The sequence below is a fragment of the Ambystoma mexicanum genome, chromosome 10, assembly GCF_040938575.1.
Source record: "Ambystoma mexicanum isolate Mex_15411 chromosome 10, UKY_AmexF1_1, whole genome shotgun sequence".
Classification (NCBI taxonomy): domain Eukaryota; kingdom Metazoa; phylum Chordata; class Amphibia; order Caudata; family Ambystomatidae; genus Ambystoma; species Ambystoma mexicanum.
Window position 1 is genome coordinate 1,530,786,122 of NC_090932.1, and position 23,832 is coordinate 1,530,809,953.

Genomic DNA, 23,832 nt, shown 5'->3' on the forward strand with positions numbered 1-23,832 from the left:
AAGGGCCTGTAGTTCACCGACTCTCCTTATAGAAGCGACTACCACTATGAAGGCGGTCGTGTAAGTGATCGCTTCGAGGCTAGCCTTGTGCATAGGTTTAAAGGGATACCCATTAGTCTAGTTAAAACCACATTTAGGTCCCATCCGGAAGCCGGGTTAGAAACAGGGGGATGAATTCTCTTAACCCCTTGCATGAAAGCTTTAATTACTGGGATCCTCCACCATGACACCTTTTGCTGGGGCGTGGTATAGGCTGAAAGAGCAGCTTGTGTGAACCTTAATGAAATTCAAAACTAGACCCGAGTCAAGTAGGTGAGTTCGATATAGTGTAATATGAGTAGGAGAGCAGTCGATGGGAATGATGCTCTTGAAATTGCACCAGATGACAAAGCGTTTCCATTTATTGGAGTAGCAATGTCTGGTGTTAGGCTTTCTGGCTTCTTTAAGTATATACATGCATCTTGAGGGAGTTTGAGATGCCCGAACTGTACGACTTCAGGAGCCAGGCTGCTAAGTTGCGAGGTTGCGGGCATGGATGAAGGGTTTCCCCCCCTGTCTCGCGACAGCATGTTGTATGGGCAAGGTAGTTTCAACGGTGAAGAGGGAGACATCTCCATCAGATGGGAGAACCAGGGTTGGCGGGCCCACATCGGGGCCACCCATATCATGGTGACTGGATCCTGGTGCATCTTGTGCACAATCTTGTTATTTAGGGGAGTCGGGGGTTGGGGGGAGCATACACAAATTTCCCTGACCATGTTATCCAGAGACCGTTCCCCTTGGATTAGATTTCAGGGTACCTGGAGGCATTATCTGGGCATTGTGAGTTCTCCAGAGTTGCAAACAAGTCGATCTCTGGGAAGCCCCATTCTGTGGAAACATTGGAGACAATGGGCCTCATTACAACAGTCGTGGTACAATGATAACCGCGCCGGTAGTGCTGCTGGCGCCATTATCACTGTACCGCCACATTACGAATTCTGCTCGTGGGTGCCGCTCTGCACGCCTGGTCAGACCAGCTGTGCAGCGTGTCGCCCGCAAGCAGAACAGGATGGTAGCAACGGTACCATTATGAACGGTACTGCTGCTACCATCGTCCCCATTCCCATTGAGCCCTATGGGGGCTCAATTGGGAATGGGGACGTAACGGCTCCGGGTCCCGCGAAAGGTGAATTACTGGGCTGGCCGAGGTCGGAATGGCCCCGTCAGTCTAAAAAACTGAACACCCCTAGAGCGGAAAGAAATGCATGATAATTGGTTGGCCGAAGACCAACTGCCTCATTTAAAGTGTTAAGAATATATGCTCATTAGTTAATACATAGCTATTAGCTCAACTAGAGTGCGGCCATTTTAAGATGATCAGAATCGCCATTTTGTTTTCCCTCTGCTCTCTCGACCGTTGCCACTTTGCTTCATGTAAAACTGCTTTGCTGTGGATATTATTTCGCTTCAATGGTCCAAGGCTAAAAGACATGTTGAAACATTACACTGGAGAGCCAGACAGAAATGCCCGATTCCCTCCCTCACATGTCCTTGAAGGCAGGGAGCAAGACATTTGAATCAGTACATGGATGCCAGCGAGTCTCCTAGAAAGAATAGCAATGTACAGAACGAATATTAAAGGGTTTGAATTATGTTCTTCTTTACGGCCCCCCTTCTCCGTGAGCACTGAGGCCCGGAGAGCAAGCTGACCTCTAGAGGATGAACCGAAACCAGGAGATAGTGAGGCCTGGAATGTGCCAGTCCCCTATGCACAGCTTGTCCATGAAAACAGAAGCGCTGTGTTCTCTAAAATAAAGAATAGTGTCTGTAAATTTGAGATTGCAAACTGTTACTAAATATGGTGGTCTAAGGTGTCATATTCGTCACAATGGTCAATCATCGCCTCCAATTCAAAGGGAATGAATTAGGGGCGGCATCGAATGTGTCATTACTGATTACAGGATGCTCATTTTGTATATATGTAACTGATGTACAATTTTCTCTCTCTTGCGTCCCCCGAGGTCTGTTAGACACACATTGCAGGGCGTGAGACCATTTGGCCAACTGGAACTATTTGTTTTGCAATAAACCCTAGATTTTGGGAATACAACCTCGTGTCTGGCGTATCAGTTCGTGTGTGGCGATTGTGCCTTGTTTCCACATCCGAGGGTCCCTACGGGGGCTCAATTGGGAATGGGGACGTACCGGCTCCGGGTCCCGCGAAAGGTGAATTACAGGGCCCGCCGAGATCGGAATGGCCCGGTAATTCCCCTTTCGCAGGACCCGGAGCCAGACCAGAGTTTAATGAGGCCCAATGTCTTCGTGTAGTCACCCTTCGTAGTCTAAGGGTAGTGGGAAGTCTCTGCTGATCACGTCTGCCAGAAGATTGAATTCCCCTGGAACATGTTGAGATGTTATGAATATCTTGTGTTTGAGAGCCCACTTCCAAATGTTCCGAGACAGTTTGGATAGCCTTGGAGAGTGAGTGCCCCCTTGTTTGTTCAGGTAGTACATGTCCCTGGTGCTGCCTGTGAGGAGTAGTACTGTCTTTCCCTGCAACTGTGTCTGAAAGGTTTTCAGAGCTTTCAACACCGCTAGCAGCTCCAACAGGTTTATGTGGTTGGATGCTACTGCTGGAGGCCAAACGCTGTGCGCCAACATTTAGAGGAGGTAAGCTCCCCATCCCGTGAGAGATGTGTCTGTAGTGAGAGTGGCTTCTATTGCGGGGGTGGTGGATGTCTTCCCCCTTTCTTCAGGTTTTCCCTCGACCACCACTGCAGAGGGAACGAGGGCTGCCGAGACAACCACTAGATTGCCCCATTGTCTGCTGGCCTTACACCACTGGCTGTTGAGCCACTCTTGCATGGGGAGCATGCACAAACATGCGCGAGGAACCAAGTATATGCAGGATGCAATTATCCCCAACAGTCGCATGGTCTTGCGTACCGTCACCTCTCGACTGGCTACATATTGAGAGATTTGAAACAGCATGTTTTCAACCCTTCCATTAGCGGGAAGATGACACCATCTTTTGTTCGAATTAAGGCCCCCAGAAACTGCTCGACTTGGCTGGGGTCTAGACTGGATTTCTTCGCGTTTATGGAGAATCCTAGACTGAAGAGACGGTCTATTGTTTTTTGGGTGTTTAACAGGCATGTTTCCTAAAAGTCCCATGTTATGAGCCAGTCGTCGCGGTAAGGATATACTGGGATGGACTGCCTGCGCAGGTGAGCTGCTGCAACGGCTAGCACCTTTGTGAATACTCTTGGGGCTGTAGCGATGCCGAAGGAAAGAACTTTGAATTGATAGTGCTTGTTCTCCATCATGAACCTCAGGTTTTTTTCTGTGCGCTGACAACATTGAAATATTAAAGTATGTATCTTTCATGTCCAATGTTGCCATGTAACCCCCCCCCCGCGTCACCAGAGGGATTACTTCTTGCAGCGATACCATTGGAAACTTTTGTGGTTTGACAAATTTGTTTGCTGGGCGCAAGTCTAGCACAGGGTGCATGGTGAAATTCTTTTTGGGTACAAGGAAGTACACTGAATAAATACCCTTGTTTACCTGTAGAACGGGGACAACTTCGATTGCGCCCTTTTCCAGCAGGGTCTTGACCTTTTGCAGCAGGATCTTTTGGTTTTCTGATGTTAGACGCCTGGTCTTTGGTGGTCTGAATAGAGGTGGTCGGCTGAACTCGATGCAGTACCCGTGGGCGACGGTCTTGAGCACCCACGGGTCTGTGGTAATAGCCTTCCATGTGTGTAGGAATTATGTTATACGCCCCCCCCAACCGGGGAGGTATGGGAGGGGGACCAGGATCTGCAAGTCATTTCTGACTGGTGACCGGGGAGCCTCTAGGGGTGGCATTGCGACCCCTTCCTTTCCCACGGCGCTGTCCTCTAGGTGGATAGTGATTAGAGGCAGCGGACCACTTTCCTCATGTGTTACCTGTGCTGTATTGGTTATGAGGGGAATGTGAACAGGACTGTCTGTGAAAGGAGCAGCAAGAATTCCCACCTGGCTGCTGAAAGGGTCTTTGAGTGATCTGGCGTAAACATTAAAGGTTGTGTGTTCTTTTTTCGCTGTTTCCAGCGCCTCATCTACAGCTTTGCCAAATAGGTTAGAGTCCTCCACCGGTTTATTGATGAGTGCTGCTTGTGTCTCAGGCTTGAACCCAGAGATTTTCAACCAGGCGTGTCTTTTTAAAAGGGTACCCTGGGCCAAAGTTCTCCCTGCTGTCTCTGCAGCATCTAGGGTGTTCTTAAGGCTATTGTGGTTTACTTGTCTACCCCCTGACACAATTGAGAGCAGACAAGAGCGTATTGGTTCGGGGACCTCCTGCAGGCTTCCTGTAGCAGGTTCCACAGTAAATCGCTATAGCTGGCCATCAGCGTGGTATTGCTTGCAATCCAAGTGGAATTCGCTGCCGCAGCAGTAACACGCTTTGCTAGGGCGTACAGTTTTTTGCATTCCTTGTTCGGCAGAGCCTTACCCGTGGACAAGGGTACCCCTACTCGTTTTCTTGTTGTAGTGACTACAAGGGAATCCGGAAAGAGGATGTCCCCAAATATAGAGGGGGTCAGTAGGGGAGGGTTGAAAAAGTTTCCACCCGTGGGTTAACAGCCCTTGTATGAGAAGATGTGAACAAAGAAGGGGCGACACGCAGTTTAACAGATTTTAATAAAGGGACAGCTTGACTGACAAGTGGCTTCTCCTTTAAAATGTCCTCCACGAAGTCCTGCACCGCTTCTTGCGTGGCTATTTGAAAATGTTCAGCTGCCTTTTTCAGAATGGCATTAAATGCCATTTGGTCATCTATAGGAGCTGGCTGGCGAACCAGTGGAGATGAGGGCGGATCAATGCATATTGTGACCAGATCTCGGGGTATTGGTAGGGGACATCCATGATGGTGGGTTATCCACCGGTGGCTCATGCCCCCCCCCCAATCTGGATCCTGGCCAGTGGGTTCCTCAAATGGGACATCCTCTGCTTTTTTTTTTTTAAAAAGCAAAAAAAAAAAGAATCTTGAGGAACCTCTTCTTGATCTGTAAGGTCAAAAACCTCCTCTGGAATTTAGACATTTGTGGGTAAAGGTCTTCCTCCCTAGGCCTCTTGGGCGAGGAAAATCTCTTTGAAAAGTCTAAAAAATGTTCAAGTCTGTGCATACACCCCTAAAACCTATCCCTGGCTCAAAAGAAGGTGCCAGAGGGTCAAGAGGCGGGAAAGGGCTCTTCTTGGGGCACTTCCTGCCTGCAACGTCGATATTGGTCTGAGCTAAGGGCTGGGTGCTCTCAGAATAAGATTCCTGGCTTTTAGGACATGAGGATGTGTCTTTTCCGACCTGTCCTTAGTCTGAGGGACCTTGACGCATGAGGGATTCTGGGTACACTACACGTCACATTAGGGAAAGTGTTACAGGCACACTCGTGTCGATGTCCCATTTCGATCCTCGAAAGACAAGATGCAATACTCTGCGTTTACCACTAGATGTTGGACTATATGCACAGCATGTGATTCTAAGCAGATTCACAAGCATCAGATATATATATATATATATATATATATATATATATATATATATATATATAAATACACATATACATATACATATACATATATAAAGTGTGTATAGAATCTGGATGTTCCACAACGCATTTTAGCAAGTTAGGACCCTATGATCGAGAAGGGCTGAAAGTGTGGCGCAGTACAAGAAAACAGCTGATGCCGAGCGAAGATTCGAGAAGGGCTGTCTGGCCCAGTGTCATAGGTTTGGGTCGCCAAGTACCTGGTTATGGATGAGATGGGAATAGACTTTGGGGCGAGCTGCACCAAGACCAGAAGTTAAGGCCATGCTCACACTCCCTTCAATACTCCGGTGCAGTAATACTTGCAAGGCCGAATTAAAAGGACTAATTGAATGGCAGACAGTAGGAGTGATGATGGATGTTGGCCTAATTAGGTGGGGAGGTATGGTCCAGTCCACCCCTCCAGCTCCTGGGATACCAGCTTTCATGCTGCTAGCGAGTGGAATATTCAAGAAGGGTACAAGCATGCCAACCAATTGTAGAGTGCCACGTAGTGAGGAGCTCTATAGTTTGAAAGCCAATGAAATGTTGGTTATTATACGGACGCAGAAGATGACTTGCACTAGTGGTGGGCACAGTTGTCCACCTGAGTTTAGAGATCCAATCCCAGTCCAGTCCTGCATAGAAAGTATACTTAGATGTTCCCCTTAAGCCAGTCCCAACCCTCAATGCGTTTTCTTATTTTGCCACGTAGTACGACGTCACTTATGATGAGTTTTTGTTATAAAAGAACTGTTTTTATGAAATGTTTGAGAGAGATTACTGTGTGGAGTCCATTGATGCCCGTTGTACTCCTGTTTTAGAGAATTGATATTAAAACAGCTAAGTGTGTGCCAACTTCCTGAGTCGGTCTGATTATTGATGTAAGAGTAAGATCTGCATCCCATCCATCTCAGATAGCGCTACCTCGTCTTAAAGGGCCTTCGGGTTCATTGGTTTCAAAATAAACCTGTCATATCATCAACGTTAGACATTTACGATATTCACATGTATTGATATCAAAGTTTTAAAATCAAAATCCATCTTTATTTACTGTCAAAATTGCATAATAGGACTCGTATTATAAATTGTATTCCATTAAAAGGGTTCATTCTAATAACATTTCAAATACTCATAGAATACAATTACTCTGTCTCTTCTGTTCAATAACTTTAAACTCTAAAATGGTGTGAGCGGGAGAAATGTCAAGGCCTTCGAAGCAAAGACCTCTGAACACTTTGGGATCTTTTAGACCCCTAATCAACCAAAGAGTAACTCTCTATCTATAGTTCAGGCTCTATAACCCATCAAATGTTTTACAGACTCAACCTAATTTACCTGGCAAAGTCTGCAGTGTCTTATGTCGAGGAATAACACCTAGCTCCCAGGGTCCAGCAGGTTAAGATAAAACAAAGTCTGATCAACCTTGGATTCGGAAAAAGCATAAGACTGGGATGTAGTTCAAGTGTTCAGGAATCACATTCACATAGTCACATGCCAAAAATGTTTTGTTTGAAGATAACTAGTCTACATCAGGTTTTGAGTTCACCTTAGGTTTTCTGAGAGGCTGGTCTGGCGGTGACTGACTGAGCCTGCTGGTTCTCCGGGTGCGGGAGTCCTGCAGATAGGGGTGAGCTTCTCCGGTAGCCACTGTGCCCATTATAAGTAATGGCCAGGCCAAGTAAGCCCGGAGCAACCGCCAGGAAAAAACCCTTCCTCAGAAGGGCTAAACTTGAAAAGGCAAAAGGCAGAGCAAGGTTCGAAATCAAGGTGCAAGGACATTGGCAGCAACACGGACACAGGACAAGGAGGCAGGAAGGAGCACACCAAAGAAAAAAACAACGGGCAATAAAGATTCAGCAGAAGGATTAAAGGAGCACTGAGCTAGAGTTTATCTACCATTTAAATGCAGCGAGTGAGCGTCAATGCAGTGAATGTGTAGCGCGGAAACTGGAAGTGTTGGGAAGATGGCGGTTCCAACAACTAGACCGGTAACCGTGCTTCCTGTTTGGCACGTACAGCGCCATCTTGGGAAAGAGTGCTGAGTGCAGCAAACGGGGTGAGAGGGACCAGATAGACCAGTGGCGGCATTTCATGAAAGTCTATCCCATACACAAATTTAATTTTTGAAATACGGTAACTGAAATTAATTGCGCTGTTGTACCAAACTCAAAATGTATCTCATCATACATTGCACATTCATATTGAACCACTTAATATGATTTTTGGGGGAGGTCACATCTATAGCGCCAATCAATACCTGTGGAGTGTACGTATGTTTATGCTATGTTTCCAAGTGAATATTAAAGGAAGATGGTCACTCTGTACAAGGCAAGACAGATAGGCTAACAGCTTGTTTGAATGGTCTCCAAATCTAAAGTGGAGTGGGTACTATAGTATATTGGGCCAGCAGGTCACCTGCAGTTCAACCACTTAGCATAAGTCCCAATTGTAAAGGTTTTGACCATTAGAAACTCTAGGAATATGTATCCATCCAAAAAGCTGGTCATCAGATATGTCCCTGTTAAGATCCAAACCAATCTCCCTTTGTCTGTTAGAATTACTCTGTCATCTAGCATTAAAGCCCCCCACTACAATAGTTGGTAAGCAGTTGCCCAATATTTTAAGATCAGTTTTGCACAAGACCAGAGGCCTATAGTATATTTATGTCTCAGGAAGTCGTAAATATTAATAATAAAAAAATGTTGCTATTCTATCCAAATCTATAAGATCAATGGAAATCAAGAAGATTCAGAGACGGTAGGGCAAATCTCAATTTACGTACATCAATTTAATGGAGTTTTATTTATCCAAATGGAAGACCCCTTTTTGGACGCCCTAACAAACCTTGTATGGCTATTTGTAATATTGTATACAGTCAATCAGTATGCGGCTGTGTACACAGCAAGGCTTTTTGTAAAAAAGTAATATTACATAATAAAGTCTCACCTTGTGAAAGAAAATATATCCACCGAAGTTCCAAAATTGTACTGAAAGTTGATTGATCCCAATGTTAGGAGTGTTTTCGCAAAGCTGGTTGTAATGCACCAAGCAACCAAAGCCATTGTGGTTCCTTACCTAGGTCTGCCCCGCCACTGTAATTACAGGCCAATGTACACAAAAGCTGACCTTTACACCTTCCATATTATCTTATAGGGTAGCTTCAGCCTCCCTAAATAGGAGATCTTCCGATAAATAGGAGATTAGATTGATTCTATTTTTTTATTTATTTTTTTTAAAATCGGTACATCATAATCAGAAACGTTACCATAGTGACACTGCTACTCTTAGTCTATAGTATAGAATGGCGACGGGACTGGGGCGTGTTGCAACACAGTCATGAAGAACCTTGTGTGTGGGCATCCTGCCACGCCCTGCACAGTACCTCCTCCATGCGCCCCATCAAACTGTCAATTCATTAGTCCAGTCGGACTTGTTAACGTTAGTGGGAGCGGCGGACAGCGGTATATGGAGGAAAGGAGACTATCGACACACACTGCTACTCTACTATGGAGAAGCAGTTTCACTTCAGTGAGTATGTTTTGCATACTCCTACATCCCGTCCCTTTTCTTCCATGCTCGTGGGAGATTACACAGCAGCCCAAAAGCAGAAAATAGGAGAAGGGGACCTTAATTCCTGATTAGGTTCTTTAGGAAAGCCTGTCCAAAAGCTGCCTCACCTCATCCAGTGAGTAATGCTTGCAGAATGCATGTGGTGTAGCCCAAGTTGCTGGCTTGCAAATGTACAGAAGATGTATAGGCGTCTTTGGAAGGCCAGTGATGCAGCCTTCTCCAGCACCAAGTGAGCATGTAGGCCCTTTGAACACCTTTAATTTTGTAATTTGTATGCCTCTAGAATCGTGGACACATTCAACTTTGCAGGCCCACCAGGAGCCGAACCCCTGCAAGTCACTAACAGTTGCGTGCCCTTATTCCGATCTTTTGTTCTCGCCAAGTAGAACTTCAACACCCTGGCCACATCCAAAGCGTGAAGAGTCTGTTCAGCTTCTGTAGTTGGGTTTGGAAAGAAAAACAGGCAGGGCCAATTCCTTATTTGTGTGAAAGTCACAGACCACTTTGGGTAGAAAATCTGGTTTTGCTTTTAGGACGACCATGTCCCTATAGAAACTGATGCAGGGGTCTTTCACACACAAGGCTTTCAACTCCAAAATTCACCGCCACCAAGAGTGCAGTTCTCATGGTTACCCACCTTTGTTCTGCCCTAGACATAGGTCCAAAAGATTAATGCGTTTAACACAACATTAAGATCCCACAGACTGGGTTTTGTTTTCCTCACAGGGGTACATTCGCACAAGTCCATCGAAATGTCTTGACAAAGGGGTTTGCCAATGATACCATCTTGTTACTTGGTACCTTTAATCACATATGCTCCAATCGCTGAAAGGTACATCCTACAGAACTCCATAACCCCCCCTGATTCGGCTAATTCAGTAATGAAGGACAGTACCTCGTTCAGCGTGGCCTCACTGGGGTCTGCTTCGAGTTTCAAACACCAGTGACAGAAGTGTGTCCATTTGTACGAGTAGACACCTTGTGCTATTATTTGTCCGCTCGCAACACGCCCATGTTTTTCTCTGAAACCCCTAAATGCCTATAAAACGTCCTCAGAAACTAGGCTGCTAAGGACAGAGCATGAGGGCTGGGGTGTAGAATTCTGCTTTCCTGTTGATCGAGGATATCCATCCAATCTGGTAGCCTCCGTAGTAGTTGACGGGTCATGTGGAACAGATCTGAGATCCAGAATCTCTTCAGCCAGAAAGGTGCCACAAGACTCATGTGCCAACCTGTTGTCCGGACCGGCTTGCACATGACCATGGGAATCTGAGGGAGTAGCAGAAAAGCATAAAACATCAGCCTGTACCACAGAAGTAAAAAGGTGTCTCCGAAAGAATATGGGCATTGCCCCTGCCATGAAGTGAACAGGGACCATTCATTGTTCCCAAAGGTCGCAAACAGGTCTACCAACAGAGTTCCCATCTTGGAAAAATCTGGGCCAGCGCTTTGGTATTGAGTTCCCATTCGTGTGCAGTATGCGCAATTTGACTCGGGGCATCTGCTCTGATAATATCCTCACAAGGAGGTGTGAGGATATTATCAGTGTAACGCGAGATAGAATGCTTGAGATACCAGTTCCAGATTTCCATTGCTAGATAGCAAAGAGACTGCAATTTCATTCCCACCCTGCTTTTTCAGGTAGAGCATTGCAGTAGCATTGTCTGTGTAAATCAGTACCCATTTTCCAGCCAGTGCGGGTAAGAAAGCCTTTAAGCTTAGATAGATGGCTTTTAGTTCCAAGTAGTTTATGTGAACATTCTATGCACCCACAAATAGTGCATCTAACTTTTCTACTGTTGCTCCACAAACTACTAGGGATGTGTCCGCAGCCCTCATCTTTGATGGAACAGGAGTGGAGAAAGGGACGTCTTTGGCAAATTTCTTTTCCTACATCCATTATTCCATATCTCAGTGAATGGGGATCGACACCTTGTGTGACGGTGGTTGCTTAACGCAGGACCAATCTGCAGCCAAATGTAGCTGCAGGCAATGCATGTGTAGCCAGGAATGTGTCGCCACCACCAGAATGCATGACGCCATAAGACCCAGTAACCGCTGAAACTTGACAGCTGGTAACAGAGTTCCTCATGAATTCCCGGAAGAGACTCTTAATGCTGCCCATTCTGTCGGATGGTGGAAAAACATTCCCTTCTGCACATAATTGTCTTGTAGTTAAAACCGATTGGTACATATTTAGCTTTAGACTAAATGCCTGTTGGGCCACCATAATACTAATAAGGTGTTCGACCCCGGATTAGCCAATCGTCAAAATAAGGGTAGATCTGTACTTCGTTCATACGAAGATGACACATGAACTCGTAGGCAACGTCAAACCGGAAAAGTGAAACCTTAGGTTTGACTGGTTGCACCAATGTCGTGCTCAAGAAAGGGTTCCTTTTTTTGCCAGGACACCAGTGAATTAACCCTTAGGCTCTCTACCTTGGGTTCGAGAAAGGAAACCTCTGAACCTGCTTGTGCTGCGCAGTGTCCTTTGCTGAAATTAATAAGGACTCGCCTGCACGCTGGGCCGCTAGTTGGCAGAGTGGCTCTTTGCTGTCAAGGAGTGTGCCATCTCCTTTGCCAGTTCATCATCCGTCGATGGATGAAAAAGGTTCATCCCATCAAAGGGCAAACATCTCACCTTGTCGAGCACTGCTTGAAGCAACTTTGTGCTCTTCAGCCACAGGCCTCGCCTGGGGTGTACATCAATACACATGCCTCTCACTGCTGTGTCGACATGACCTGCTGCTGCCTCCAGCATGTCACGAGCTACGATCATGGCATTTTATATGCTCGCTTGGAACTGTTCCTCCCAGTCTCTATTCATGGCTTGGGGGGTAAATTCCTCCATCTCGCAACACAGCTTGTTACAAGCAGCTAGAATTACATCTGCATTGGCTTGTCTCAAGTGTAGAGAATTGTTTAGATAAACCTTCTTGCCAATGCCATCTAATGCTCGCTTTCCCTTTCCTGAAGGTGTAATGGTGTCAGAAGTAGTACTTGTAGGTGTTTTTACTTGTGCTAAAGCTGCATGCGCCTGCCTGTAATTTTAAGGGAAAGAATCTCAACAGGCACCCATGTGTAACGAGTGTCAACTTGTTGGTTAACTTTCATAATGTTATGGGGCTTTTCCCAGATTTTCCTAGCTTATGCTATGATATCCTGTTTCAAAGGAATCCCTGTGTGTTCCAACATTTTTTGCAGGACCTCAGCCAGAAACACCAGATCCATTGGCGGTGGGAACTCCACCATATCCCAGGCCGAGTCCTGTAACAGACGATTACTTAAAGTACCTTCCTCCTGTTCTTCTCCCTCGTCATCTATGACAACACAACACGTCTGCCTCCCGCAACCCTGCATCTTCAACCCTGATCTGGGTACCAGCTGTGTGGTCTGTTGAGGGCCCTGTGTTCGGTCTGCCTCTGGCACAATCACCCTTATAAGGTCTATCACCCTTATAAGGCCTTTAAAGAACTGCGCATGTTGGGTCCCTGTAAGAATTGCTTAAAATGAGTCAACAGCCTGCCCGGGAAGGATTTTCTGCTCGGCCCCAGCTGAGCAGAAGGGATGTTGTGGCAGAGTTTGGGTGTTTAGGCCCATGGTGGTGTAGTCTAAGGGCTGGTTGCCAGAATGGGGAAGCCAAATAAGTCTCCCTTGTAGAGGATGACCACATAACTCATGGTTCAAAGGACTGAGGCTGTGTTCATATAACTGCCATAGGGTTCACCGGTGGTGTCTCTGTGGAGGCAGTCGTCGCCTCTGGTATGGCTTTTTCCTTTTCGTGCCTCGTCCTCTGGTGCTTTCCCTAGAGAAGCCAAAACTCGTCTTTTATTGGGTTCCACCATCCTCTTGACCTTTACGTGATGCCAGTGTTGTCTGCATGTATGGGGCGTAGGCCTGTGCATACATCCAGAGAGCCTTTATGTGCACAAAGTGCTATTCCACTTCGGTTGCCGGGTGCCCCTTAGGGGTCACTTGGGTGCTCCCTGTATACACAGATGAGACTGCCTTGTGCCGATAAGGTTAGGCTTAATGCCCCTTCCGTGCCTAGTGTCACATGCAGGGGTACCTCTAAGCAAGCCCTATGGACAAGAGCAATCTCCCGCTCGTGCTCAGACCATGTGGTGGTCATAGGGTATCGCTAGAGCTTCTACGCTACCAGGTGCGTCCCCACTCCTGGATCGCTCGGCTGGCAGCACCTCGGTCCGGGGTGTCCTAGTAGTCTGTGCTCAGGCCTTGGCCTGGTGTGAACTGCTGGTGCCGATGGGAAAGGGTCTGTTCGACCTCGTGTGTGGATCGGTAATCTGGGTGCCCTTGTGAATATGGTTTTACTTACCTATATTTTTAATTCGACAAAGTCCTTGTCTTCTACGCAGAGTCGTCCACAACTCACTTCCCAATGTACACACCGGTTTATAGGGGCCCACCGCAAAAGAGGCACACGTTGCAAGAGTGTCACACGTGTGTCCCTCCCCAACAATGTAAATTAGGGTCCATGAAAAAGAAGTTCCGCGGGCACCCACAGCACTGGCGGAACCCATTGGGCATGTGACACGAAGATTTATGAAGTTTTTTTGCACAACGCACTCTTTCACCCCTCCACATCCTATCTGGCAACATTTCCAAAGAGAAGCTGCGCTGGGAGGTCACAATCCATTAGAAAGAAATCAAACATTACAAGCGCAGGGTTTGAAGTTGAGGAGAGCCGTTATGCTCCTGCTTGTGGCTCCAGAAGCTACCAGGAGCTACTTATGGCTCCCTCGGCCAATTGTTGCAGAACAAGCACACCTATGTGAATTTAATTCTGTGCATTTTTGGGCAATCTATAAATAAACATTAGGGCACATCTATAAGACATTGAAAGCATAAGGGGGAATAAATAATGGACAAAATGATATTTGTACATGTTATGTCGAAGTTAGACTTGTGGAACATCAGGAGCTCCTTTCAGCTCCTGCTTATCCAAACTTAATTTCGAACCCAGCTAGCGACTTTTGATAGTCTTTAAACAAACATCCAATAGGAGGCTGGTTTACAAGCAATGGCACATGTGGCTGTAGCGCACCAAGTCACTAAGGTTCTTTGTGGCCTTTTTCTCAGATTACTACAAACACTACTAGTTAACACTTTCTTTAGATTTGAAGACACCCACAATCTGCAATGGACAGGCACGATTATGTTTTTTCCTTTTGCACCCAGTCTTCCAAACTTCTTTCTGAATTTTTTGAAAATTTCTCATGTTTTCAAGATGAAACTTAACCATTTCTCAGAGTGTATGATTACACCTAGCCTAGAAGCAAGGAGGATTATCCAGTGGGTGCATCGGGTACCTGAAGGGTACTTAGACCATGGCCTCCGACTATGCCGCAGCCAATTGGGCAAATTGTGCCATGGGCCAATGTGGCCCACACTGGTCCAGGCATTGCCCAGTGAGCCCATCGGGTGTCTCCCGAGACAGGACCAAAGGCCTTTTCCTGACCAAAGCAACCTCAGGTAGTTGAGGGATACACATAAGGACCCAATATTAATGGCCACAGGCATGGGCATTTGGTGCCCAAGAATAATAGTACAGATTATTTAAAACACTGAAATTAAGTGACCTTTACATAAAGGGACGCTTTGGTTGATTTAACCTTTCAAAAAAAAAAAAAAAAACCCAATGAAATTCTGGAGAAAATAAGAAAAAGAGGTTAAACTGCAAAACAAACCCCACAAAGTTAAGTTGCGTTTCCTAAGGCGACAATACCTCAGCCAAACACTGCTCATAACGTGCCACGTGCAAACAAGGACAACATGCCTTTAGCAACAGTTTCCACAGGACCCAAAGACCAAAAACAGCTAAGGAAAAACAGTATCACACACTTATTGGGGCCACTTTCAAATTAGAGAGCAAAGAGAAAACAAAAATGTTAACAATTATGTGAAAGAGCATATTTTTCATGCCCAGAAATGCAATGAGGGTCATGAGCAGTGCATGGCATGGTACTGATCGAGTTGGGTTTCCTTAAGGATTTTGGTTGCTGCAGTATTGTTGCTTTAGGAACTGCAAATGGTTACTTTGTGGGGTTATGTTTCGCACTGCAACCACAATATCCCAGTACTATTGTTTTTTCACTGAATGTCATTTATTTTAGTTGAACTTTCTTTTTTTATAATTAACTTGGACATACCTTCCATTTACCAAATGCTTAAATATAATTTTTTTTTTACAAAGAGAAGGTCCTTAATTCGCTACTCTGGGTACTTATAGGCATTTGGACCCTGTGTTACAGCTTTCGGTTTCACTTTCCTTGGACTCAGAGCTTATCCCTAGGTTCTGAAAAGGGACAGAAGTCAGAGGTCCTGTATTTTTCAGCCCTCTTCTCAGATGCAATAATTGATACCCGTGCTATACCGCATAGATTTGCATACACCTCCAACCACTGCCTGTGTCCCTCTTAACTGTTGCAATACATGTTACTGATGCCACAGACATTACATTACCATGCTGCTTCTGGTCCTCCCCCGCCCCTCACAAGCGCGCTCCCCGCAAAACCTAGTACCCAATTCTCATTAATAGGTTCTACTTACAGTTGCGGATGTTGTCCCAATCAGTTTCAGAAAAGAACTGATGACAACAGAGGTCCTCATAGTTTAGACGCTCCTTTTGGCCACATAACAAGCCCTGGATCAGATCAAGGAACTCCGTGCTGACCTTTGGACCCTCAGGAAACTTTAGGAATCTCTGTGGAAACAAATGAGGCAAGATGTTATATCAATGCACTTGCAAGGTGAACCTGTGGAGGGAAATTCAAGGGGGTGAGCCAAGGAGACAAAGTCCAAGAAGTGGGTTTAATAAAATGTGGTTAGCTAATTATATGGGAGGCTACATCCTTCAGGGTTATTTATGGTGTCTAGGCAGGAAGTGGAAGTTCAGCCACAGCAGTACAGTGGCAGCAGCAGAGTCCTGAAAGTTGAGCTAGCTGAGGCTTGGGTGGTCTCAGTCCAATCAAGTCCAGTGTTCAAGATGAACAAGTTATTCAAGAGTCCTGCTGTCCAAGCAGAGCACTAAGGGTCTTCTCTAGTTAAATGGAACTACTCTAGACCAACAATGTTGGAAATATTCTGCATCAGTAAGTGTTCAGAGGTGGTGTGAACAGGGAACACAAACCACAGCAGGGCGTTAACACAATCTGGAAAGCATTGAACACAAGTGCCAGCCTAATTCTGTTTATAGAGTCAAGTAAACGGTTGAGTACAATGAAGGCTGTAAGGGTCTAAGGGTGCGGAATTAGGAGACCGACAAGAGATACAATTTTGGCTATAGACCTTAATTTTCCAATGAAAGCAAAGAGAAACCCTATCTTTCCGGATTCCTATAAGGGGTTTCCCTGCCTCAACTTAAAGTAAATGTGTGTCAAAATGTCCGAAAGGAAGAGTCTACTGTCCTGTGTCAAGCCGATTTCCTTGCCTTACACTTCTAAATAATCAAAAAGGTTTTGGTGAGTCTTCTTAATGCAGATGATTGGATCTCGTCTTTTGAGTAGAAGAATACTATGTCATTAGTCTCTCAGCACTACTTTTTGAGGGAGAGACTCCTTTCCGCAGGTTGCAGTTCCTTTCAAGTGCAGCACACAACGTTCCAGTTTAGCAACAAAATGTCTCTTTTCCCAAAATAAAGTCAAAGTTTCAACTAAAATTGAGGTCACCAAGGGAATGCCTCCCTTCTCTTGGTTTTCCAACAGTGTTCACAAGCACCAGTGGGAATGTTGCTTCCCCTAGTTTCTCTCTTGGCTTTGTGGAGAATCCGACTGGATTCCCCCCAGGAACCTGGTCTGTGACCCTTCTCATGGGGCCTGGGGAAGGCAGGCGCTCTCTGATCCCGACCTTGGGGGTGGTGTAGGTTAAGATGTATTTCTGAACTCTGACCTGGTGGACAGAGATTCAGAAGGCCAGCCTAGTTTCTTGGAAAAGGGTAACCTTCTGGACAAGCCAGACCAATGAAGGTAGCATTGGTGGCGGTCAAGACTAGGTCTCAGGAGGGGTGAGGGTGACTGAAAGACCTCATTGAGCACACAGAGTAAAGGACACTACAAATCACTCCCAGTCAGGTGTATATAAATTAAAAATACAAATACATTTATTCAATTATTCAAGGCCTTTGAGTTTCCACACACAGTAATTTCAACAGTAATACTTTTAAACCAACACAGTCCAACTACAATACATATATACAGTACCAAGTGTCCTAAAGGGTTAATGCACGAAACAGGTCCACAACCTAAAAAGGGAAGGAAGCAGGCAGTGAAAATAGTCATTAGGTAATTCTGCAGTAATTAAAGTCCTTACTGAAAGGCAGTCCAGGCCCTATGCTGAGAGGAGCCCATTGCTCAAATGCACTTGCAATGCTGGCGCAAGTGGTAGTGCACATGGGTGAAAATGGGGTCTCTTGTAGGGTCTGTAGCAACTCAGGAAGGTGGGTGAAGTGATGCAGAATAAGATTGCACTATTCGTGGAGGGTCTCCCCAAAAGGGCAGGACAGGTTCCAGGAGCTGGGAATGGTTCAATAGCTCAGGCTATCTGTGGAAAGTAGAGTGGCCTTCAGAGGATGCTCGTGCGTTAAAATGCACTAGGGGCCACCGGTAAGGGTTTCTAGTATTCACCGACCCCCGACGCAATCCAGATCAAACTTCGGCAGTCAAGTCCACTTCGGTTGCAGGTTCAAATGCGGTGATTCTGCGGCTCTGAACAAAGTTACAATGTTGATTCCCAAAAGGGACAGTGGCGATTTCTCCGCTGGTGGTGGATGGATCAGGCCAGTTTCACTGTAGCAGGCTTCAGGATACAGAGGGGCACAGTAGCAAGGCACCTGCAAATTTCATCACCACAGCTGGGCAACACTGTAACCACGTGTACTCCGGTTCGGGCACTCGCTCTTTTCTTCAGACCTCAGCAAGCCAAGTGTACGGAATTCGGTGGGAGAGTGCCATGAATACAGAGCTTGCAATCTACCAAGTTTCAAGGGTCTCCTCGAAATGGCAGAGGTGTCCGAGAAAAGGTCCTGCGCAAGCTGGTCAGCCCACTGGTTGGCCCAGGGACACTTCTGAGAAGGCTTACTTGCAGGGATTGATGAAGGTGCCGAGAATAGTTAGTCTCACTATTCTAATTGGTTGAAGCGTCTTTATAGACCTTCTAGTTCAATCAGATGCAGAGGGGTCCAGCAGGACAACAGCAGGCTCAGGGTGCCAAACCTTCCAGCGGGTCACCAGCAGTTCCTCAACTCGGCTTCTCAGTTTCAGGATACTTGGTCCTATCCTTCATTCAGTGACAACTCAAGAGATCGACCTGGTATGGGTGTTTGGAGCCTTCTCTTATCCAGAATCTCCTTCGTGCCAAAACGAAGAGGAGCCAATGGGCGATCTGCTCACATACAGGCATACCAGATGTGGACCAATCACGGACCAGTCGTTTAAAGCACACCGGAATCTCTGGCACCAAGGATGTGGATTGCAACTAGACAGTCCAGCCCACATCCTGGAGGCCCACACACAAGGCATGCAGAAGCTGGCGAAAGCTTGGCATTTCGTGGGAGAATGCATGCCCAAATAAGGACTTCCTCCACCTGGGGAAGGTGAAGTGGCAAGATGGCCAAAATGACAGGACAAAGAACCTTGTAGTAATGCCATTTCGGAGCCAGACCACCTTTCTGTCCCAACTGCGGTAAACACGGTTTGCATGGCAAGAAAGAAAGAGTTAAAAATACACAAAAAGATAAGCTGCGACCAGCCCTGTCCAAGGCACACCTGCACTTCTCCTAAAAAATCCTTCGAGGGTGTCTAGTGCCTTTAGAAATGACAGTAAGACCCAAGCACACTGTACTGTAAAGTGCACTTTTAACATGTTGCAAAAAAGTTGCAACATTGACTAGGACTAAGGGAAACAAAGGCCCTCATTACGAGTGCGGCGGTAGCCATACTGGTAAAATCGTCAGGCTGCCGTCGGACCCGTGGGGATTTAACGGCTTTGGACTTGCCGGAATTACCAGGACATTACAGCCCCGGTGATCCGGTAATTTCAGAGCCAGCATTCCGTTACTCCCCATTCCTGTGGAGTCCCATAGCACTCCACGGGAATGGAGGCAGTGGACACATCGGCACCATGCATTAATGGTGACGGTGTCTGCACGTCCGTGTGCAGCCAGTGGCGTTACGCCCGCCATGTCAGACCTGGCGGGTGTAACAACACACAGCCACTTATCTCCGAGTTAGCCGGTCTGGAAACGGTGCTGGTACGGTTTTACTGGCACTGTTCAATCCAGACCGGCTAACTCTTAATGAGGCCCAAAGTCTCCCAGGACTAAGTGCATGTCAGTTTCCCCATAATAAAGTGAGAGAAAAGCCCAGGAGAGTGCAGCTGAAGGCTGTGCTCCACTGGCAAAGTCCGACTATGGTGTTTAACAGCAGGAAAAAGTTAGGAGGGGGGGGGGTTTACACAACCGGAGGGAAAACTTCACATAAATGGGAATCTTTCCTAACAGTGTATTGTGGGAGGAACACATGCAAGGGGAATCAGACCAGTAAGACAGAGGAACCCCTTTATAACTTTCCCCATAACCCTGCCCTTCTGAAGGCCTTTTGCCATTTTAAAGAAGTAGGAAAAACGAATTTCTCGAAAGATTCCTCAGGGACTGTAACAAAGAAGACATGAAGGAAACAAAGACAGGTAGGCTAGCCTAATCGCTTTTGGCAAGGTCACGCAATTAGTCCTAAGGGCCTGTAGCTGAAGTCAATTAACCCACCTAAGGGGCATAAAAGACTGCAGCAGGAAGGAGCAGTATAAAACTGCTGGAGCTGGAAGGTTGGCATAAGTAGTAGCAGAAGAAGCAGAGCATTAATCTGGCAGTTCACTAGGAAGTTTGACCACAGAAGGGACGCCGGAGCAGAGGAAGAGCAGATTTCACCTGCAGGCTCAGAGTTGGGCCTGTGCTCACAAACCATGTTTGGCTGTAGCAGCACTGGAAGAAACAGCAGTCTTTCCAAGTTGATTTTAACATTTGTATAGCGCATATCCCGTAGGAACCTAGCACAACTGCAACTAGGCGCAGATGAAAAGGAGATTCTTTCGATATAGCAGTTTGTAAAGAGTAACTACCGAAAAAGGTGCACCTAATTGCTGTGAATGCAGAGCTGAAGTTGTGCTTCCACCCAAGGCCTGTATGCAGAAGCAAGCCGAGGGAAACCGGAGAAGGGAAGACTCCATTAACGAGGCCGGATCGGAGACACCCATGCAGCAGAAGGATGTGGGTCCTAAGAGTGCCTGTAGCAATAGCAGCAGAGGAAATTAAGTCGGGAAGTAGAAGCAGCCCAAGGCCGCTGTGATTGTGGAATCGATGGAGGAAGCTCCGTGCTCCAAATCATCATGAATACCCTGCCAGTAACTGTAACCAGCTTAATTTATACTTTCGTGCATATATACGCTAGTGAAATTCGTTCACAGAATTGTGAAGTCATTTTAACAAGGGAATTGTAGCACACGCTTATATCAAATGAAGGTAAAGAAACCGCGTGTGGAGAAAGCCTCTCGTTTCCCTATTGTTAACTATAAACTGTTGCTGAACGGTCGTGTGCCTCCTATTAAGAGGAGAATGTCACTGCTAAGCCTTATTTAGCAGAAGCTGACTTTCCCCCAATGTTACAAGTACCTTTAACATCAAAAGAGGTTGTGCACATGAAACTGTGTATCCCAATGTCTTTTGAAGTACCGCACTGACTGAAAAGAGGGAACGCACATCTTTGAAGTGGCAGTTCATTATCAAAACAAACGTGTGTACCTAATTTAGTTTCTATTCAGAAACTAACTCCTTGTAACACACTGAACACTTATGTAGCAGACGTTGCCGAATACAAATGAACAACAAGTATAACCCAAGCCAGTAGATCAAACCGTGGTAAAGTGAAGCCAGCTCAAGTAAGAACTGAACACCATTGTTTTGAAGCTGTTGGAACACCAGAGTACCCAGATACAAGGGTGACCAAGTTACCCAAGGCTGGTAGAGTGGCAATACAACTTTGGGGTAACAAATGGAGAAAAGGAGTTGTATATGAAGCTGGGAAGGGAGCTAGGTACCTGTTAAAAAGAACTCATTAAAATCTGTAGAGCTGAGACTGTTCAAGTTAAGAAGAAGCAGTCTGGGAGCCAAAGACATTTTGTGGTAGCTGCAAAACAGAAAAGAAAGGCAAAGAGGCTACTCTTTCTTGCCCTGACAAGAGAGAAGAGTGCCTTGCCAACCTGTAGAGGTCGAACAGTCTTGTAGAAGTTGCCTAAAATACTAAGTCGCAGTAGCAGGAGTAGAACTGTGGTTGTCAATACTTTTGTCAGAATCTTATTATTTGAATGTAGTAGAAGCAGAAATAATCTTTGGGGCAAGGAAGGCTGCTCTCAGAGTATTATTGGCCGAAGGAAGTTGGTATAGAGCAAACCCTAAGAAGAAGCATCTTGATAAACTGTATTCAAAGACGCTGCAGAAGTTACAAGAAGCAGCGTTGTTGCCAAACGGAAGTTGTACATTTGTCTTAAATTTTACCCATTCTTTCCTGGAAGGAGTTCGTCCTGGAATACCATTGGTGTGGTTTTCTTTGTAGAACCTGGAAAGGGAACCTTTTTATCAAGCGAAGAAGGAACTGTTCCAGTGGATTAGGTGTGTGTGAACTTTTGGTTTCTTTGGAACTTTTCAAGACTGGATTTAAAACTTTCTTTTCCTTGCAAGAAAGGTGTCTTTGGGGCATTCCAGGGGGAGAAAGATCTGCCCATGACGAGTAGAAGTTATCCAAGACACTGGTCATTTGGTAACCTTTTATTTATGTTTATGTGTTATTTTGAATGTTTTTGTTTAGTGTGATAGTTTAGTTATGAATATGCTAGGAGGATCTTCCTTAGATACCAGACTAGGTAGGGAATCCCCTGTTCAAGTAGGGTTAGTTAAGGTTTATTTCATACTTTTGTTTAAATTAAAATGTCAAACCTTGTGAAAACTAAACATAGTTGCGGGTCCCACATTACTGATCCCTCACATCTTGCACCAATTACAATGTCAGGGAGTATATGCCTCTTCCCCTGACCTTTCACAATCCACAATGCCAAAGGGTATGGGTTCTTCCCTTGTCCTTCTTAGGTTTTCACAGTTCACAATGCCAAGAGGTATGGCTCTTCCCTTGGCCTTATTAATGTACCAGGTCTGGTTCACTAACCCGACAGACCATGTGAAGGAGAAGGTTGCTGGCATCCCTCTGAGTAGATTGTTCCAGACCATTCTTCTGGTCTTTCCGGGCCTCTGGCCTTTCATGCGGGTACCAGACCCTGTCCCTCTGGCGTCCCGTACCTTTCCAAACATTCCTCGTACCTTTTGACTGGTCGTTGGGTCTCCGTATGAGCACAGGACGTCCCTGCTGCTCTGTTCAGTCTCCCACGGTCGCCTTCGCTCACAGGATCTGCACACGCTGTGTCAGCTCCCCCGCGAAGGAGGCTGGGCGCCTGAAGGCTCTCTGCACGACCATGTCGTCAGGTGACTTGCTCTCACCTCGCTCCTGCGCCTCCTGTTCTGTCGTCGGTCTGCTGACTGGCTTGGAACATTTCGGTGGCAACTTTCATGTCCCAGCCAGCGTTACCTCCCCTGCTCCAAGCTGAACATCCTTCTGACTTGTGGCTCCTCCGAGGAGGGGCTGAACCATTACCAAGTCCCTCGTCACTTTTTATTCTCTGTACCGGTTGTCTGGTCTCACATTGTCTGTACTGCTCAAGTTGGTACTGCATATTGCTCTGCACCTCCACCTCGTATGAGTATTAGGGTTTCTTGTGATCTTCTTTGTCTCTGTTTTTGTACATGCTACACATAAGTAGTCTCTAGTCTTCCCCGTACCCAGTACTGGCTAGGGGGGCTAAGTCTTCTACCCTTCAGGAGTATATGGACGCATGTGGGGCTATAGGGCCCGGAGTAGGGTATGAGAGTGAGGGAGGTGTGGATATTTTTAATCTACTGCGTCCTTCCCAAGAAGTCATCCTTAGTCCCATAAAGGTGTCCCTCCCCATGTGATCCAACCGCTGAGGGCCACACCCCCGGGGAGGCGGGGAATATTGGGTAGTGGCCTTACCTCCCTGGCTTCATGGAAAGGGGCTCCCCACGGAAGCAGGGACGACATCCTGGGATTCGTCACAAGGTGCAGAATTAACTTGGGGCATAATTGGCAGTGCCCACCTTTATTTGATCACTATACAACTACTTAGTTCAGGTCCGTGTAAAGAAAGAGAAAACATGTTTATATAACAATTTAAATAAAGCAATGGAAAAACAAACAGTTCTGGCTTTTTCATAGGCAGAAATGCTCTCGCTATTCATGAATTTTTAATAGTACGTTTCATAAATTGCAATCTTCTAGAACTCCCCCCAATAATAAAGAAATATTATATCAAGAGCGTATAATAACAGCAAATATCCTCATACCAGTCAGACAGTTGATTTTAAGGAAGGAAATGATGTTTTGTGAGCAACTGGTCAAGCTACAGACATAAGTATCCATCCTCCAAAAGGTGACAAGTGTACACACTTTCTATATCAATCGTTTTTTTTTCCTATACAGATAACTAGTACCAACTCTTGGACATTATAAAAATATTTTTTAAAAAAGGTGTGAATCAGCATGATGGGGAGCTCAAAACAACACCACTTGCTCCA

At 46.0% G+C, this 23,832-nt stretch overlaps 1 protein-coding gene across 16 annotated transcripts in view; it reads right to left on the minus strand.

Moving 5' to 3' along the window:
• The window catches only part of CIT (citron rho-interacting serine/threonine kinase), a 2,264,529-nt gene that overhangs the window by 1,937,791 nt on the left and 302,906 nt on the right, over window positions 1-23,832 (minus strand). For all 16 annotated transcript variants that reach the window (XM_069619729.1, XM_069619715.1, XM_069619714.1 and 13 more), the window contains one exon: window positions 15,696-15,849. In XM_069619729.1, coding sequence (XP_069475830.1) covers window positions 15,696-15,849 — 154 coding nt within the window. The remainder of the gene's footprint in view (window positions 1-15,695; window positions 15,850-23,832) is intronic.